The 20,092-nt window shown below is 38.0% G+C and overlaps 1 protein-coding gene and 1 long non-coding RNA gene across 4 annotated transcripts in view; one reads left to right on the top strand and one right to left on the bottom strand.

Moving 5' to 3' along the window:
* LOC309610318 overlaps positions 1–20,092 on the bottom strand; it is a 382,265-nt gene that overhangs the window by 266,385 nt on the left and 95,788 nt on the right. The gene's annotated exons all lie outside the window — the stretch shown is intronic.
* CDH20 (cadherin 20) overlaps positions 1–20,092 on the top strand; it is a 217,199-nt gene that overhangs the window by 152,473 nt on the left and 44,634 nt on the right. For all 3 annotated transcript variants that reach the window (XM_082352984.1, XM_082352982.1, XM_082352983.1), the window contains 2 exons: positions 2,651–2,838; positions 18,043–18,296. In XM_082352984.1, coding sequence (XP_082209110.1) covers positions 2,651–2,838; positions 18,043–18,296 — 442 coding nt within the window. The remainder of the gene's footprint in view (positions 1–2,650; positions 2,839–18,042; positions 18,297–20,092) is intronic.

The raw sequence follows: 20,092 nt of genomic DNA, 5'->3' as shown, positions 1-20,092 counted from the left end.
GAGATTTCGTGAAACTAAAAGACAGTATATTAAATATTTCACAAGTGGTACAAATAAGTAGGTTACTAAGTTGATTGGTCCTACAGTTCAGAATAGTAGCGCATCATGAAAACAGTTTATGAAATGCCATATGGATTGGCTTCTTAATTGCTTTGCTGACCCTGTGGGTTCCATCTTTATTTTTTCATGAATGGCTCACACTGTGCACACTGTAGACTACAGATTCTTGAACATCCTTGATCCTATTTGGCTTTGTAATTTGACACTAGACAGTATCTCTGAGGCATAAAGGGAAGAACGAAGTTATTACACAGCTCACAGTACGTAGATTTGGACATACTGCGGGCAAGTTGTATTGTTACCTACCAGGGCTCTTGGCCTCCTTAATCAATAGAAATTGATCAGAGGCCAGACAAGAAATTCAGGCAAGGCTTTACTGGGGACCCCGCTGCAGCAGCAGGGAGTGAGAACAAACAACAGTTCCCCTTGCTTGCTCCCTGCGCGGGGGCGAGCTCGTTCCTTATACGGGGTGAGGGTAGGGGTGTGTCCAGGGGTCGGGACAGAGGGGTGGCTGGGGTGGTTTGCCCATCACTTAGGTGGTGTTGTGTGCAGGGGGCAGGCGAAGTACCCTGCTTTTGCTCTGGGCCCTTCAAAAGTGGCACTTGGGTTTTTTGGTCTCTTTGTATCTTTTGTCCAGAATTTGCCCCAACTGTGCATGCACCCAGTTATTTTTAGCCTCATATAGTTTCTCTGTCTTTTGTTGCTGGAGGAGAGGTGTGTCCAGGTGCAAGCACTGCAGCCCCGCAGCAAAGGGGCCCAGGTCCCAGCCTGTCTCAATATCACCGCAAACACGGCAGCTTCACAGAAGCACAACACAATACAGTGATAACTGGGGTTTTAGTCCTGCCCCACAAGGCAACATCTGAACACCATTCTAAAGCACACATTTTGAGTTGTCATTTTTTTTAAATAATGAAGAACCTAGAATAGAGTGGAAACACAGATTATGTTGCACGGAAGACAAAATGGAAATGTGTAAAAGTAATCTGTGTCTCTAAACATTGTTCACACATTATCTCTGCTTCCTCTAAAATAGTCATTATTTTTGGACTTTTAAAAAATTTTCTTTATCTCACCATTAATTATTTCTCCTATTTGCTAAAACTAGGTTTAAATGATCTCATTATTCCATAACCTACCTTGGATAAACTCTTTGGCATTATTAATCTTCTGATTCTTCATTTTGGAAATCCCATTTTCCCTCTTTTTCACAAATATCATAACTGATTAGTTGTGGTTGACACAATGACACACCTACTATTTTATACTGAACAAGCTCAGTCACCTTTAACTGAACCAAATGTAAGGGAATGTCAAAACCTCAGACTATTTATTTCTAATATAATGCATTATGTGTAGAAATTATATGTATATGTTTGTTTCAACACAGAACATACAGCTTTCCTGGAGAAAATTGTTTTTCCCAAACGTGTTCTGCAATAGAAAAGTCTAATCCATCAACAACTTTAGAAGTGAATGTAAAGAGATCATGAAATCCAAGTGCCTCCAGTTTAGTACAGACATTAGCAATTTCTTGGCTCACACTGGCAAAGAACAGTCATCATTTCTCCTCCTGTGCAGGGGAGGGTGCTATGAGCTGGCTGGGTGCTGTCAGCCTCTCCAAATCTTTGTGAGACTCAAGCCGTCACATCCCAGGCTTCCCAGGTTCACATCCCCACAGCTTGCAATGCATATTAGAATCAGAGAGACCATGTACATATTGAAAATGTGATTGCTTGATACAATATTTAGTCATTCACGTTATGATTGACAAAATAACGAAGAATGTCAAAAAGTTTAGCCCCAGAGAAGGTAAGTTAATGAAAATATTACTCCATGGAGACAAAAATGAACTGAATTAGTGAATTCAGGATATCAAGTTGAAAAGGAGAACATTACTGGCTCTGAGCTTCTTACATATTTGAGAACTCTGGGGGCATTCTATTCTGGAAAAGAGAACAAGAAGCTTCAGAGATCTGTCCATGAAGAAGCTGCCAATGGGCAGTGCCAGGTGCACGGACAGACTGAAGCTGGTGGAGTTTGTTCTCCATGGCTGGTCCTCCTTGTAGATCACTGGTCTCCATTAAATTTGGGCAGGTGGTCATAGAGACAGGCATTCAGCATGATGGCCAGGCTACAAAGGAAAATGTGGGCATTTGAAACGTGAACAGAGTAAATACATACTTTGTGACCACAATGTTTTTTCTATTTTTCTCAGAAGTAATTAACATTTGGGGAAATGGTTCATTAGGAAGGAAAGACTGGAAAGCAAGGTATTGATACTTCTACCACTCTGAAGGTAGATTCACTGAGATGAGGAATATTTTTGCTTTTGTCCTGTCCTACTCCTAGGATTATGATCAAGGTATTTTGGCACCTACTTATCAAATATCCAGTACAGGCTATGACCCAATAACATTTACTCAGCCTCTTTGGATCTCAGTTTTTTCATCTGTAAAACTCAAGTTTTAACTTTTGGACCATGAAAAAGATGTTTTGCACAGCATGGTGGACATGATGTGATACTGAAGAGGCTTTTTTTTGGTAGTAACAGATTACAGAAAATGCATGTTCTGACTCTTCCTCACAGAACATTATCAGATGAGTGTGTTGGAATCAGCTCCGGTTAGCTCTACTGTGGGAAGGGTGTTCGCCAAGGACTTGGATGAAGGAATTAATGCAGAGATGAAGTACACTATTGTGGATGGAGATGGTGCAGATGCATTCGACATTAACACAGATCCCAATTTCCAAGTCGGCATCATAACTGTGAAGAAGGTAATCCAACTCCTTTTTCCAAATCATTTCAATGGAGGCTTTGAATGTGTATGAAATATTAGTAAGGACTGTTATATTATTGATATGTATTGCTTCAAATTCTCTGATACACTTTCCTATCAATAAGAAAAAAGCCTCTTACTCCTTTTGTTTACATGTAAACACTGGCTGTGTCATCATTTTACAGAAAGGGTACCAAGTCATGATAAAAATGTATTATAAATATGTCACTTTGGACTTCCCTGGTGGTGCAGTGATTAAGAATCCGCCTGCCAATGCAGGGGACACGGGTTTGAGCCCGGGTCCAGGAAAATCCCACATGCCGCGGAGCAACTAAGCCCGTGCACCACAACTACTGAGCCTGTGCTCTAGAGCCCACGAGCCGCAACTACTGAGCCTGCCTGCCACAACTACTAAAGCCTGCACACCTAGAGCCCCTGCTCCGCAACAAGAGAAGCCACCGGAAAGAGAAGCCTGTGCACTGCAATGAAGAGTAGCCCCCGCTCACCGCAACTAGACAAAGCCAGAGTGCAGCAACAAAGACCCAATGCAGCCAAAAATAAATAAATAAGTAAATTTATTAAAAAAAAAAAAAAAAAGTCACTTCTCCTAGCTCACTACTTAGCCACTTTAAAAAACTGCTGTAGCTTAATTCCCTAATGATGTTAATGACTTAACCAATATCTGTATTTTAATAACCTCATTTTTACCATAGTATACCATAAACAACAATAAAGCTAGCTATACTATTATTATTAATCAATAAATAACATGCAGGGATTTTTAAACTGCTACTTAAAGACCTAAAGATGCTAATCAGACTTGGAAAGGTTTTATCAAACACAGCTGCTGAGTGATGTTACCACTTGGAACTCCTTCATAGTAAGGAGTTATAATAAGTTAATAAGTTTTCATAGTAAGTTAATAAGTTTTTGAATGTAAGCTATTGATTCTGTGGAATAAAGCACATATGGACATACTCAGCTGAAAGATAAAACCTAAAAATAATTGAAGTTTTAACATCCTAATAAATATATCTGATAAAATACATTAATTCAAAAAAGTATTGATTTCATCTTCCTTCTCCTCTATTTCAAATACAACTTAAAACCCAAGATATCTTAAATTATTTCTTCAACAAAGATTCGTTGAGTGCCTACCTATGTGCCAGGCACTGTTCTAGGCATTTAATGTAGAGAGTAAGTAAAACAACTGAAAACCTCTGCCCTCTTGAAGTTTACATTCTAGTAAGGGGAAGAAGACAATCAAATAGCAAGTTAAGTCAATAAAGTTGTATATTAGAAAGCGATAAGTGCTATGTGGGAGGGGGTGTAAAATAGAACAAAGCAAGATCAGAAGAGCCAACATGACTTCAAATTTAATTGCATACTTGTGACTGGCCTCACAGAGAAGTGACATTTATGCAAAGACTTGAAGTGGGCAGAGTCACAGCACAGAGTTGGGCAGGCTGACAATGCACAACCCTCGGAGGAGCCCTATAAATGACTTTCAGTGAGAACCATAAATGGCAGCCCTGTAAACAAGGGAATGGACACGGAAATACTGAGGAAAGTGTTCCAGACAAAGGAACAGCCAGTGCAAAGACCCTGAGGTGGGACTCTGCCTGGCTTGTTTCAAGAACAGCAAGGGGGTTTATAAGGCTGGAGAGGGAGACCAGAAGGAGATGAGGTCAGAAAAGTAACAAGGGGGACAGACTGTGTTAGGACCTTGCAGGCAGATTAAGGACTTTGGGTTTTAATTTGACTAAAGTGGAGAACTGAAGGATTTTAACAGATGTGTGACATCACTGGACTTTTATTATGAAATAATTACTATGTAAGCTGTGTTGAGAAAAGGCCATAAGGGGGCAAGAATGGAAACAGGGAGTCCAGCTGAGAGGCTATTGCAATAATCAAGGTAAGAGATGATGATGGCTTGGTCGACGGTATTGGGAATGGATGTGGTGAGAACTGGTCAGAATCTGAATATATTTTGAAAGTAGAACCAACAGGATTTCCTAACAGATTGGATGAGGATATGAAAGAAAAAGAGGAGTCGGTTGAGCGACAAAAAGAATAGAGATGGCACTAAGTGATACGGGGAAATACTGGAATTCAGTTCTGAGCACGTAACATTTGCAATGTCTATCAGACACCCAAGTGGAGATGTATAGCAGTTGTCGGTTATAGGAGTCTGGAATTTGGAGAAGAGTTCTGGACTGAAAATATAAATTTGAGAGTCATAAATGGTACTTAAAGCAAATAAAAAATAATAATATTCCAAGGGATCGAGCATAGATGGAGAAGAGGGCAGTGAAATAAATCCTGTGGCAGCCCAATGTGACAAGGTCAGGGAGAGCAAAAACAAGCAAGGAGACTGAGGAGGAGAGACCAGGGAGGCAGAAGGAAGATCAGGAGAGTCTGGTGTCCTGGAAGGTGTAAAGAAACTGTTTCCAAGAGAAGAGAGTGACTGCTCTAAGTGCTGCTGTGATAAGTGCTGCTAAAGGTCATATAAAAACACTGAAAATTAATCACAGACTTTAGGAACAGGGAGGTCATTGATGACCCTGACAAAAGCAACAAAGTCATAACTTAGAATGTGGCACAAGTTAATGTGTTAATAATAACTTTATTCTATGCTGTTCCATAGAGTTGAATTAACACTGCTTTAGAAGGGAAGAAGGGAGAGTTCACATGTTTATCCTTATTTATTTAATGTGCAATCAAGTACAGCAAAAGAACAGATATATCCAGCATTCCTCCAACCAGAAATCTTTATAACCAGCACACAATGACCTCAAAACAGTGCAAAATGCTGACATTAACTTTGGAACCATCATATAAATCTGGATGTAATTTAAATATTGTAGTTTATTTTACTCATATTCTTTGAGAACTAATAATACATTATAAAAGGTGACTAGAATAATAATACCAAGTTGTTGTATGACATAAGATTAAGAACACTCCCCTATTATGTGGCATGCCTCAAGCTAAAAATTAATAATACATTGCCTATCATGACTGGTAACTATAAACAAGGTAAAAGCTCAAAGTTTGGGATAATTATTATCTCTTTAAAGCAAAATTTATCTTTAAAGAATTAAGCAATCAGAAAAAGAGCTTTTGAGGTTCTCAATATATTTTAAATTTTATTTTATATCTTAAATAATATATAATTCTAAATAATAAAATAATATTAATTTATGTCCAATTATTAGAATATATCTTAGACCTTACTATAAGCCATTAATTTAAAAAATATTAACTATTATAATTTTGTATATGATGAGATTGGTTAGGGTGGTATGGCCATAGACTGTATCTGAAAGGAACCTCAAAATGTCGTTTCTCCAGCTCCCTTACCTGGAAAAAAGATTAAACCTCATAAGACAGAACACTGTCTTTCACTGTCATTGCTAAAACTATATCCATGTTTAATCAGAACATGTATCAACTTTGCCAAGGTCATTTGGATTTCTCTTCTGAACTTATGAGGTGCCAGAAAATGGAATTAAGAAACAGGTCAATAAGTTGAGTAGATGGACAAGTCAAATATAATAAATACTTTAGAGGCTATTGACTGCTAAATCTATACCTTTGGAACAACATTCACTCAGATGCTTGATCCACACCCATCCTCCTACTTTGTCATTAATAACGTCATGTAAAATTGAAAGAAATGTTCTGCTTTTGATTTATTTCCCTTAGGCCTATTATTTGTCTAAAAAAGCACACACTTTTTCAAAAAGAGAAATTAAGTTGAATTGATAGAATTGGGTCTTCATAAAACCACACTGATTACTACCCAGTACCTTGGGTCTTTTTTGGCTTTTAAGTAATCAATCAATTGATTTTCAGTCTCTTAATTTAAATGCTTTTCAAAGATAACTTGAAACATACAATTTTCAGAATGTTCTTTATTCTATATGAGCATGATCTTATATCTTCAGCATGTCTTCCATCTTCCAGCATACAATAAACAATTGTTTCAAGTCCACTCTCCTCTTAGGCAGGCCACAAAGCAGAAAACTTTTGAATTTCATCAAACCTAAGGTGCAATGAATTCTCATCACTGTCTTATTTTTAATTTTTTTTAACTTCTTTATTGGAGTATAATTGCTTTGCAATGGTGTGTTCGTTTCTGCTGTATAACAAACTGAATCAGCTATACGTATACATATATCCCCATATACCCTCCCTCTTTCGTCTACCTCCAATCTCCCTATCCCACCCCTCTAGGTGGTCACAATGCACCCAGCTGATCTCCCTATGCTATGCGGCTGCTTCCCACTAGCTATCTATTTTACATTCGGTAGTGTATATATGTCCATGCCACTCTCTCACTTCATCGCAGCTTACCCTTCCCCCTTCCCATGTCCCCAAGTCCATTCTCTACGTCTGCGTCTTTATTCCTGTCTTGCCTCTAGGTTCTTCAGAACCATTTTTTTTGTAGATTCCACGTGTATGTGTTAGCATACGGTATTTGTTTTTCTCTTTCTGACTTACTTCACTCCGTATGACAGACTCTAGGTCCATCCACCTCACTACAAATAACTCAATTTTGTTTCTTTTTTATGGCTAAGTAATATTCCATTGTATATATGTGGCACATCTTCTTTATCCATTCATCTGTCAATGGACGCTTAGGTTGCTTCCATGTCCTGGTTATTGTAAATAGTGCTGCAATGAACTGTGGTACATGACTCTTTTTGAATTATGCTTTTCTCCAGGTATATGCCCAGTAGTGAGATTGCTGGGTCGTATGGCAGTTCTATTTTTAGTTTTTTAAGGAACCACCATACTGTTCTCCACAGTAGCTGTATCAATTTACATTCCCACCAACAGTGCAAGAGGGTTCCCTTTTCTCCACACCCTCTCCAGCATTTATTGTTTGTAGATTTTTTGATGCTGGCCATTCTGACTGGTGTGAGGTGATACCTCATTGTAGTTTTGATTTGCATTTCTCTAATGATTAGTGATGTTGAGCATCCTTTCATGTGTTTGTTGGCAATGTGTATATCTTCTTTGGACAAATGTCTATTTAGGTCTTCTGCCCATTTTTGGATTGGGTTGTTTTTTTTGATATTGAGCTGCATGAGCTGCCTGTGTATTTTGGAGATTAATCCTTTGTCAGTTGCTTCATTTGCAAATATTTTCTCCCATTCTGAGGTTTCTCTTTTTGTCTTGTTTATGCTTTCCTTTGCTGTGCAAAAGCTTTTAAGTTTCATTAGGACCAATTTGTTTATTTTTATTTTTATTTCCATTTCTCTAGGAGGTGGGTCAAAAAGGATCTTGCTGTCATTTATGTCATGGAGTGTTCTGCCTATGTTTTCCTCTAAGAGTTTGATAGTGTCTAGCCTTACATATAGGTCTTTAATTCATTTTGAGTTTATTTTTCTCTATGGTGTTACGGAGTGCTCTAATTTCATTCTTTTAAATGTAGCTGTCCAGTTTCCCAGCACCACTTATTGAAGAGGCTGTCTTTTCTCCACTGTATATTCTTGCCTCCTTTATCAAAGCTAAGGTGACCATATGTGTGTGGGTTTATCTCTGGGCTTTCTATCCTGTTCCACTGATCTATATTTCTGTTTTTGTGCCAGTACCATACTGTCTTGATTACTGTAGCTTTGTAGTACAGTCTGAACTCCAGGAGTCTGACTCCTCCAGCTCCATTTTTCTTTCTCAAGATTGCTTTGGCTATTCAGAGTCTTTTGTGTTTCCATAGAAATTGTGAAATTTTTTGTTCTAGTTCTGTGAAAAATGCCACTGGTAGTTTGATAGGGATTGCATTGAATATGTAGATTGCTTTGGGTAATATAGTCATTTTCACAATGCTGGTTCTTCCAATCAAAGAACATGGTATATCTCTCCATCTTTCTGTATCATCTTTAATTTCCTTCATTAGTATCTTATAGTTTTCTGCATACAGGTCTTTTGTCTCCTTAGGTAGGCTTATTCCCAGGTGTTTTATTCTTTTTGTTGCAATGGTAAATGGGAGTGTTTCCTTAATTTCTCTTTCAGATTTTTCATCATTAGTGTATAGGAATGCAAGAGATTTCTGTGCATTAATTTTGTATCCTGCTACTTTACCAAATTCACTGATTAGCTCTAGTAGTTTTCTGGGAGGATCTTTAGGATTCTCTATGTATAGTATCATGTCATCTGCAAACAGTGACAGCTTTACTTCTTCTTTTCCGATTTGGATCCTTTTATTTCTTTTTCTCCTCTGACTGCTGTGGCTAAAACTTCCAAAACTATATTGAATAACAGCAGTGAGAGTGGGCAACCTTGTCTTGTTCCTGATTTTAGTGGAAATGGTTTCAGTTTTTCACCATGGAGAACGATGTTGGCTGTGGGTTTGTCATATATGGCCTTTATTATGTTGAAGTAAGTTTCCTCTATGCCTACTTTCTAGAGAGTTTTTTTCATAAATGGGTGTTGAATTTTGTCGAAAGCTTTTTCTGCATCTATTGAGATGATCATATGGTTTTTATTCTTCAATTTGTTAATATGGTGTATCACATTGACTGATTTACTTATACTGTAGAATCCTTGCATGATCAAGTGGGATAAACCCCACTTGATCATGGTGTATGATCCTTTTAATGTGCTGTTGGATTCTGTTTGCTAGTATTTTGTTGAGAATTTTTGCATCTATGTTCATCAGTGGTATTGGTCTGTAGTTTTCTTTTTTTGTGACATCTTTGTCTGGTTTTGGTATCAGGGTGATGGTGGCTTCGTAGAATGAGTTTGGGAGTGTTCCTCCCTCTGCTATATTTCGGAAGAGTTTGAGAAAGATAGGTGTTAGCTCTTCTCTACATGTTTGATAGAATTTGCCTGTGAAGCCATCTGGTCCTGGGCTTTTTTTGTTGGAAGATTTTTAACCACAGTTTCAATTTCAGTGCTTGTGACTGGTCTGTTTATATTTTCTATTTCTTCCTGGTTCAGTCTCAGAAGGTTGTGCTTTTCTAAGAATTTGTCCATTTCGTCCAGGTTGTCCATTTTATTGTCATATACTTGCTTGTAGTAATCTTTCATGTTCCTTTGTATTTCTGCAGTGTCAATTGTTATTTCTTCTGTTTCATTCTATTGATTTGAGTTTTTTCCCTTTTTCCTTGATGAGTCTGACTAATCGGTTATCAATTTTGTTTACCTTCTCAAAGAACCAGCTTTTAGTTTTATTGTTCTTTGCTACCGTTTCCTCCATTTCCTTTTCATTTATTTCTGTTCTGATCTTTATGATTTCTTTCCTTCTGCTAACTTTGGGGTTATTTTGTTCTTCTTTCTCCAATTGCTTTAGGTGTCAGTTTAGGTTTATTTGAGTTTTTTCTTGTTTCTTGAGATAGGACTGTATTGCTATAAACTTCCCTCTTAGAACTGCTTTTTCTGCATCCCATAGGTTTTGGGTCATCGTGTTTTCATTGTCATTTGTTTCTAGGTATATTTTAATCTCCTCTTTGATTTCTTCAGTGATCTCTTGGTTATTTAGTAGTGTACTGTTTAGCCTCCAATGTGTTTGCATGTTTTACAGTTTTTTTCCTGTAACTGATATCTAATCTTACAGCGCTGTGGTAAGAAAAGATACTTGATACGATTTCAATTTTCTTAAATTTACCAAGGCTTGACTTGTGAACCAAGATATGATCTACCCTGGAGAACGTTCCATGAGCACTTTAGAAGAAAGTGTATTCTGTTGTTTTTGGATGAAATGTCCTATAAATATCAATTAAATCCATCTTGTTTAATGTGTCACTTAAAGCTTGTGTTTCCGTATTTATTTTCATTTTGGATGATCTGTCCGTTGGTGAAAGTGGGGTGTTAAAGTCCCCTACTATGACTATTACTGTCAATTTCCCCTTTTATGGCTGGTACCATTTGCCTTATGTATTGAGGTGCTCCTATGCAGGGTGCATAAATATTTACAATTGTTATATCTTCTTCTTGGATTGATCCCTTGATCATTATGTGGTGTCCTGCTTTGTATCTTGTAATAAACAATTTTTATTTTAAAGACTATTTTGTCTGATATAAGAATTGCTACTCCAGCTTTCTTTTGATTTCCATTTGCATGGAATATCTTTTTCCAACCCCTCACTTTCAATCTGTATGTGTCCCTGGGTCTGAAGTGGGTCTCTTGTAGACAGCATATATATGGGTCTTGATTTTGTATCCATTCAGCCAGTCTATGTCTTTTGGTGGGAGCATTTAATCCATTTACATTCAAGGTAATTATCGATATGTTTGTTCCTATTACCATTTTCTTAATTGTTTTGGGTTTGTTATTGTAGGTCTTTTCCTTCTCTCGTGTTTCCTGCCTAGAGAAGTTCCTTTAGCATTTGTTGTGAAGCTGGTTTGGTGGTGCTGAATTCTCTTAGCTTTTGCTTGTCTGTAAAGGTTTTAATTTCTCCGTCAGATCTGAATGAGATCCTTGCTGGGTAGAGTAATCCTGGTTGTAGGTTTTTCCCTTTCATCACTTTAAATATGTCCTGCCACTCCTTTCTGGCTTGCAGAGTTTCTGCTGAAAGATCAGCTGTTAACCTCATGGGGATTCCCTTGTATGTTATTTGTTGCTTTTCCCTTGCTGCTTTTAATATTTTTTCTTTGTATTTAATGTTTGATAGTTTGATTAATATGTGTCTTGGCATGGTTCTCCTTGGATGTATCCTGTATGGGACTCTGTGCTTCCTGGACTTGACTATTTCCTTTCCCATATTAGGGAAGTTTTCAACTATAATCTCTTCAGATATTTTCTCAGACCCTTTCTTTTTCTCTTCTTCTTCTGGAACCCCTATAATTTGAATGTTGGTGCGTTTAATGTTGTCCCAGAGGTCTCTGAGATTGTCCTCAATTCTCTTCGTTTTTCTTTACTCTGCTCTGCGGTAGTTATTTCCACTATCTTATCTTCCAGGTCACTTATCCATCCTTCTGCCTCAGTTATTCTGCTATTGATTCCTTCTAGAAAATTTTTAATTTCATTTATTGTGTTGTTCATCAGTTTGTTTGCTCTTTAGTTCTTCTAGGTCCTTGTTAAACATTTCTTGTATTTTCTCCATTCTATTTCCAAGATTTTGGATCATCTTTACTATCATTACTCTGAATTCTTTTTCAGGTAGACTGCCTATTTCCTCTTCATTTGTTTGGTCTGGTGGGTTTTTACCTTGCTCCTTCATCTGATGTGTATTTCTCTGTCTTCTCATTTTGCTTAACTTACTGTGTTTGGGGTGTCCTTTTCACAGGCTGCAGGTTCGTAGTTCCCATTGTTTTGGGTTCTGCCCTCACTGGGTATGGTTGGTTCAGTGGGTTGTGTAGGTTTCCTGGTGGAGGGACTGGTGCCTGTGTTCTGATGGATGAGGCTGGATCTTGTCTTTCTGGTGGGCAGGACCGCGTCCAGTGGTATGTTTTGGGGTGTCTGTGAACTTACTATGATTTTAGGCAGCCTCTATGATAATGGGTGGTGTTGTGTTCCTGTCTTGCTAGTTGTTTGGCATAGGGTGTCCAGCACTGGAGACTGCTGGTCACTGAGTGGAGTGGGTCTTAGCATTGAGATGTAGATCTCTGGGAGAGCTCTCGCCGATTGATATTATATAGGGTCAGTAGGTCTCTGGTGGACCAATGTCCTGAACTCGGTTCTCCCACCTCAGAGGCTCAGGCCTGACACCTGGCCAGAGCACCAAGACCCTGTCACCCACACGGCTCAGAAGAAAAGGGAGAAAATAAAAAAATAATAAAGAAAGAAAATAATAAAATAAAGTTATTAACATAAAAAATTTAAAAATACATATTATTAAAATAAAAAATTTATAAAAAAAAAAAGAAGAGAGCAATCAAAACAATAAACAAATCCACCAATGATAACAAGCACTAAAAACGACACTAATAATAAACAGACAGATAGAACCCTAGGACAAATGGTAAAAGTAAACCTATACAGACAAAATCACAAAAAGAAGTATACACATACACACTCCCAAAAAGAGAAAAAGGGAAAAAAATATATATGTATATATATATAAAAAAAAGGAAGAGAGCCACCAAATCAATAAACAAATCTACCAGTGATAATAAGCTCTAAATACTAAACTAGATAAACATAAAACTAGAAACAAATTAGACGCAGAAAGCAAACCCCAAGTCTACAGTTGCTCCCAACGTCCACCGCCTCAGTTTTGGGATGATTCGTTGTCTATTCAGGTATTCCACAGACGCAGGGTACATCAAGTTGACTGTGGAGGTTTAATGCGCTGCTCCTGAGGCTGCACAGAGAGATTTCCCTTTCTCATCTTCGTTCGCACAGCTCCTGGGGTTCAGCTTTGGATTTGGCCTTGCCTCTGCACGAAGGTCACCCTCTGGCATCTGTTCTTCACCCAGACAGGAGCGGGTTAAAGGAGTAGTTGATTCAGGGGCTCCGGCTCACTCAGGCTGGGGGGAGGGAGGGGTATGGAATGCGGGGCGAGCCTGCGGAGGCAGAAGCCAAAATGTTGCAACAGCCTGAGGCACGCCGTGTGTTCTCCCAGGGAAGCTGTCCCTGGATCATGGGACCCTGGCAGTGGCAGGCTGCACAGGCTCCTGGGAGAGGAGGTGTGGATAGTGACCTGTGCTTGCACACAGGATTCTTGGTGGCTGCACCAGCAGCATTAGCATTCCATGCCCGTCTCTGGGGTCCAAGCTGATAGCCACGGCTTGCGCCCATCGCTGGAGCTCATTTAGGCGGTGCTCTGAATCCCCTCTCCTCACGCACCCCAAAACAATGGTCTCTTGCCTCTTTGGCAGGTCCAGACTTTTTCCCGGACTCCCTCCCGGCTAGCTGTGGCGCACTAGCCCCCTTCAGGCTGTGTTCACGCAGCCAACCCCAGTCCTGTCCCTGGAATCTGACCTCCGAAGCCTGAGCCTCAGCTCCCAGCCCCCACCCGCCCCGGCAGGTGAGCAGACAAGCCTCTCAGGCTGGTGAGTGCTGGTCGGCACTGATCCTCTGTGCGGGAATCTCTCCACTTTGCTCTCTGCACCCCTGTTGCTGCACTCTCCTCTGTGGCTCCGAAGCTTCCCTCCACAGCCACCCCCCGTCTCCGCCAGTGAACGGGCTTCCTAGTGTGTGCAAACTTTTCCTCCTTCACAGCTCCCTCCCAGAGGTGCAGGTCCCATCCCTATTCTTTTGTCTCTGTTTTTCCTTTTTTCTTTTGCCCTACCAAGGTACGTGGGGAGTTTCTTGCCTTTTGGGAAGTCTGAGGTTTTCTGCCAGCATTCAGCAGGTGTTCTGTAGGAGTTGTTCCACATGTAGTTATATTTTTGATGTATTTGTGGGGAGGAAAGTGATCTCCATGTCTTACTCCTCTGCCATCTTGAAGGTCCTCCCTGACACATTCCTCATCACTGTTTTATATATCACTTAAAACACACACACACAAAAAAACCTCCTGCTAATTTGAATGATACAATGCTTTCTCATTCCTTTGTTTGTAGTTACTGGAAAAGCCCTTGCAGACACAGATGTATTTGCTTCACTAATATCAGATTTATTCCCTGCTATTGTTTCCATACCATTTTACCTAAACAGCAACTTTTGTTTCAATGTTGAATCATAATACAATCTTTCTGAAGACATTTTAGAAGGCAGTAAAGTTCAACACATGTATTACCAACAAGTGTAGAACTCAACCGAAGTACAGCATGAACGACTTTGACCAGGTTTGGCTAGCACAAATGGTGACAACTACATCCTACCTCTCGTTGGGCCTACAGCAATTATAAGATGCTATCAATTGGAGAAGCAACCCTATTTCCAAAATGTCAAAATACAAAAAAATGTGTATCTTTAAATCATTGAAATATGGCAACGTAAAGTCTGTATATATCATCATTCAACTAGTATCAATACATGTTAATACACTGAAAAACTTTTGCACTACTCAATGTAACAACATGTTTGGGTTTTAGGCCCTCCCTAAGTACTGGGGAATAAAAATCTGACTAAATCATAATCTTTGCCCTTTAGTATCATGAAGGCAACCAACACAGAAAGAAATATTTATAATACAAAATAAGAAGAGCCATAATGGAAGTAAGACAAAGTGCTATGGGAAAAGAAGAGGGAATGATTAATGCTGCTTAGGGGAACTGCATTACTATTTTGTAACACAATTTTCATTACTCAATTTTCAAGGATATAAAAACTTCATTTTTATGTGCTCCAACTCTAGGAAATTTCTTGAATTTAACTTGGGTTCTCAGACATTACTACTCTTTGATTTACTATTTAAATATGTAAAAACAAGTACAAAAACTTTTCTAGACAGAAATGTCAAACTCATATCAATTATGGGCAATTTAAAGTTTAGGGTATTTAAGGCAAAGTTTTCTTTAAATTTTAAATAATAAAATTATTTAAGGGAGACAATAATCTTAAATAATATAAAAATCACTAAGTAACTTATTTAAAAAGAAATTTTAACAATAATTAAAAACTCACTCGTCTTTCAACAGTGCTAGAAAAATTGGATGTCTGTATACAAAAAAAATAATAATAAAGAACCTTGATTCATAGCTACACAAATAAACCCAAAATAGATGATTTACCTAAATGTGAAAAACTAAAACTATAAAATTTCTAGAAGAAAACAGAATAAAGTCTTTGTGACCCTGATTAGGTAATTTTTTTAGATATGACACCAAAATCCCAATCTACAAAATAAAAAGTGATAAATGAGACTTCATCAAAATTGAGTGAAAAAATAAATCACAGATTGGGAGAAAATATTTGCAAATCACCTGCCTGATAAAAGACTTTAATATAAAATATATAAAGAACTCTTCAAGAAGATATAAAGATGCTCAACATCATTAGGCATTAGGGAAATGCAAATCAAAACCACAATGAGATACCGTTTCACACCCAGTAGGATGCTAAAACCAGAAAAACTGACAAAACCAAATAATGACAAGGATGTGGAGCAACCAGAACTCTCATACATCCCTGGTGGGAATGCAAAATGGTACAGCCACTTTGAAAACTGGTTTGGAAGTTTCTTATAAAGTTTAAAATATGCTTACCAAATAATCCTGTGATCCCACTCCTAGGTATTTACCCAAGTGAAATGAAAACCTATGTTCCCACAAAAACCTGTATACAAATGTTCATAGTAGCTTTATGCATAATCATCAGAAATTGGAAACAACTCAAATGTAGCTCCAGTGGAGGATGGATAAACAAACTGTGGTACATCCATACAATGCAATACTACTTGGAAATAAAAGGGACAAACTCCACATTCACAATGACATGAATGAATCTCAAATGCATATGTTAAGTGAAAGAAACCAGACTCAAAAGACTACATACTGAATGACTGCATTTATATGACATTCTTGTAAAAAGGATACAAAATAGATCAGTGGGTGCCAGGGGGGTGGGATCTGACCACAAAGAGGTACTGATCAGGGCATAATGGGGTGATGGAACTGTTCTATATCTTAATTATCATAGGAGACACATACATAACTGTATACATTTGTCAAAACCTACAAAAATTTACACTAAAAAGGATGAATTTTAATGTATGTAAGTTACATCTTAATTTTTACAAAATTCATACCAAATTAGAAAAATGACTTAAAATTAAAGGAACAACATATTTTGCCTAGCTCAAACCTAACATAAACAATCAGTGTCCACTTTGGGTTACTTCTACATAAGGAAAGAATTCTAAAAGAATACAATGCAATTTACCAGGAAAGATAAATGTCTAGACTTAAAACAGCAGTATAAATAAAATAAACTGGTAAACCTATTCCTTCAAATTTATTGAAACTTGAGTGGCAGATACCCCTGTTTATGAAAACCCTGCCTTTTGACTAAGAACTACGGACGCAGGGCGGCTGGTGGAAATGGCCACTTTGTTCAAATGGGAAAGGCGGACTCCATGAAACGAAGAGTACAAAGTACGGCGCTAAGTAAATACAGGACAAGCGGTAAACCAACAACAGCAACAAAACAAACAAAAAACTTTTTGTTAGAATTTGAAAATAACAAATTTAGTTAAAGCAATTCCTACTGCTGTTTGTTTCTCAAAAGCAAACCAGTTGCTCAGACACATGCCTCTTTCTAACATGAGACGTGCTGACATTCAGCACATTTTATGAAAAAGGGACAAATGAATGAAATGTTTAGCTAGAAAAACTTGTCATCACCAAGTGGACATGTGACTTTTAAGCTTTAGTAACTGCTTCACTATCCTCTGTAATTATAGAATTGAGTTTCCATCATTTTTTAAATTATTAATGATATTTTGAGGTAAGTTTTGCTTTAAACTTTTATACATTTTTGTCAGTTAAAAAAAAAAACACAAATGGATTATTCTTGAGATGGCATTCAAGTCCACTTTCTGCCCTAAAGTGCTGTATTTATTTTGACATAAAACATTCTGAAGGTAGAGATAGATCCAAAAAAGGAAACACCAAAAAAGTTATATTTTACGACATGGGGTTTTATTAGACAAAGTTAAACTTTTGGGGGTGAGCCTTGAATGAGGAATTTAAAAATCAAGAGCAGCATTTCTACTCTGACACAGCGTAACCACATCAGCTTAGGCCAGTCTGCTAGCTCGCTGAGTCTCAGTTTCTTTAACTGTAAAATGAGGCATTGGATTAGGTTTTTAAAAAAGATTGTCTATGATAAACTGAACACACAAATATTGATCTGACACAGTGCTTCGAGAACCTTTGTGAGGTGTTTATTGATAGTTTCTTGGAAAAAAATCACTATTGCCTTTGTACTCAAGAATTGTTTTTTTTTAAAAGGAAGAAAACAGAAAAGCCTAGGCCTCAGTTGTATGGATATGCTGAAATAGAACTCAAACTCTCTCTTAATTATCATGACACCTTTTCAAATGAACAAGCATTTCTAAAGATGACCATGCTGATTAAAGAGTAGACAAGTTAAGTCAGCCCTGCCCAGGGTACAGTGGCTTTCTTCATCAGCAAACTGGCTTCCTTTAGCATCTTCCTTACTTTCTTTACCAAATTGTTGAAACTGACATTAAGACCAAGAACCATGGAACAAAAGAAAAAATTCCCTTATTTTTCCTCTTGCCTCTTTTCCACCATTTTAATGCATTTGGGAATCTACCCACTAGCCAGCAGTATCATCCATCCTTTAGAACCCTGACGTATATGCTTCTAACTGATCTATTTTCCTGTCATTACTTTTCAGCCCCTGAGTTTTGAAACCAAGAAAAGCTACACCTTAAAAGTGGAGGGAGCCAATCCTCACCTAGAGATGCGTTTTCTGAACCTAGGTCCATTTCAGGACACAACCACAGTGCACATCAGTGTGGAAGATGTGGATGAGCCCCCTGTGTTTGAACCTGGCTTTTATTTTGTGGAGGTACCTGAAGATGTGGCAATTGGAACAACCATACAGATCATTTCTGCCAAGGATCCAGATGTGACCAACAACTCAATCAGGTTTTTCTACACATTTCACCTTATCCTTATATCCTGGAATCTTCCCTCATCTAATTTTCTAGCACTTTTTCTCTGTTTCTTCCATCTCTGGACACTCTCCTATTTCTTTAAATTCTTTTCTCTTAAATAACATGGACTCTTCATGTTATTTAGAAATGAAGTACCATTATGTCTACAACTCACTGTCAGCTGGTTCAGCAACACACACACACACACACACCTCTCAATTCTCAGTTGTGGCCTTACTGACATTTGGGGGTGGATAATTCTGCGTTGAGGGAGCTGCCTCTTCGATGTATTGTACAATGTTTAGCAGCATCTCTGGCCTCTACCTACAAAATGCTAGTAGCACCCCCTGAGTTGTAACAATCTAAAAAGTCCCCAGATATTGCCAAATAGACAGATATATAGATGTCAAAACATTAAAAATCGTTGAATCTTAGTGGTGAATATAAAGGTGATTACTGTACATTCTTTTAATTTTTATGAACCTTTGACATTTTTACTTTAAAAAATGGAAAAAATAACATATATAAACACGTATTTCCATATACTATACAAAGAACAGACATAGAAACTACTACTGTTGTCAACAGCTTTGATGCCATGTAGACTGGCTTTCTATTGCAAGCCCACATAACAGCCTCTCCAAAGTACATTTGAACATCAAGATTCCAACCTAGATGCTTCCCCCTCAGGAGGGGTAGAGAGCTGCTCTTATAGCCATGGCCATCTCCTGTCGACTATGGAACCAAAGTGCAGACAGCTGGTGGACAGATTGACACTTCAACCTTCCAGAGCAACTGCCAAGCCTCTGAAGCTTGACACAAAAGATCAGGATTCCAAGGCTGTTTGAGACCATCTGTCACATTAATTGTTGAAAGCCACACAAATGGATCTAGGGCTTTAGTGCAGATCGCACATTTTAAACACACCCTGATTCATCAAAGGCCTTTTCTGTCAGCCGGTTACTTTCCTCACCTGGTGCTATTTTGTATTTAATGAAAATGTGCTTTTGCAGTTTAATAAAGATGGTTCTATCCTGAGTTTAACTATACTGGGGGAAATCTGCTTCCTCTAACCAATTAGCAAACATTTTACATTTTCAGGCATTAAAATGGCTAAAATTATTTTGCTTGAATTCTGATATTTGATTTTTAGAAGAAAACTAATCTTTATGAGCTATAACAATTTTATAGAAGTGATATTTCAACCTTAAGCTTTTTAAATGTATAATAGAAGTTAGTGGAATCATATTATCCCCAAAACAACAACACAAATGAAACCAATTCTACTATAAATTTATATTTGTAATATAAATATTATATTTATATCAGAAGCCAAGAATATATATCTATCTTCTGATTAATCTATTCATATCAGAGACACTACTGTGGGAAAAAACTCTAGAGAATAAAACTTTATGGAGGGAAAGTGTTTGAAATAAAACAAGCACAGTTTGAAAAAAATCAGATCTCATTTCTAAAAGAGTCAATCAGAATATCCAGTGGATGCTTCCACATCTTCTTTCCAGATTCTGATTCTGGACTCCTACATGGTAAGCACTGGAAATATGATTTTGTCAGGAGTCACACTACTAAATGACAAGTAAGAGAGACTGAAAGCAGTCAAGAAACAAGGAAATTCACACCCACACACACACACACACACACACACACACACACACACCCCTAGAGTGAATGTGCACTATTCAGGACTAAAGTCGTTATCTCAACACATATCTAGGAAGGAAAGAGAAACACCCGCAGGCCTAGATCCACTGCTGGCATGGAGCA

This window comes from Balaenoptera borealis (genome assembly GCF_965194805.1).
Source record: "Balaenoptera borealis genome assembly, chromosome: 14".
NCBI lineage: Eukaryota > Metazoa > Chordata > Mammalia > Artiodactyla > Balaenopteridae > Balaenoptera > Balaenoptera borealis.
Note: the sequence above shows the minus strand (reverse complement) of the source record. Positions and strands in the feature narration are given on the sequence as shown.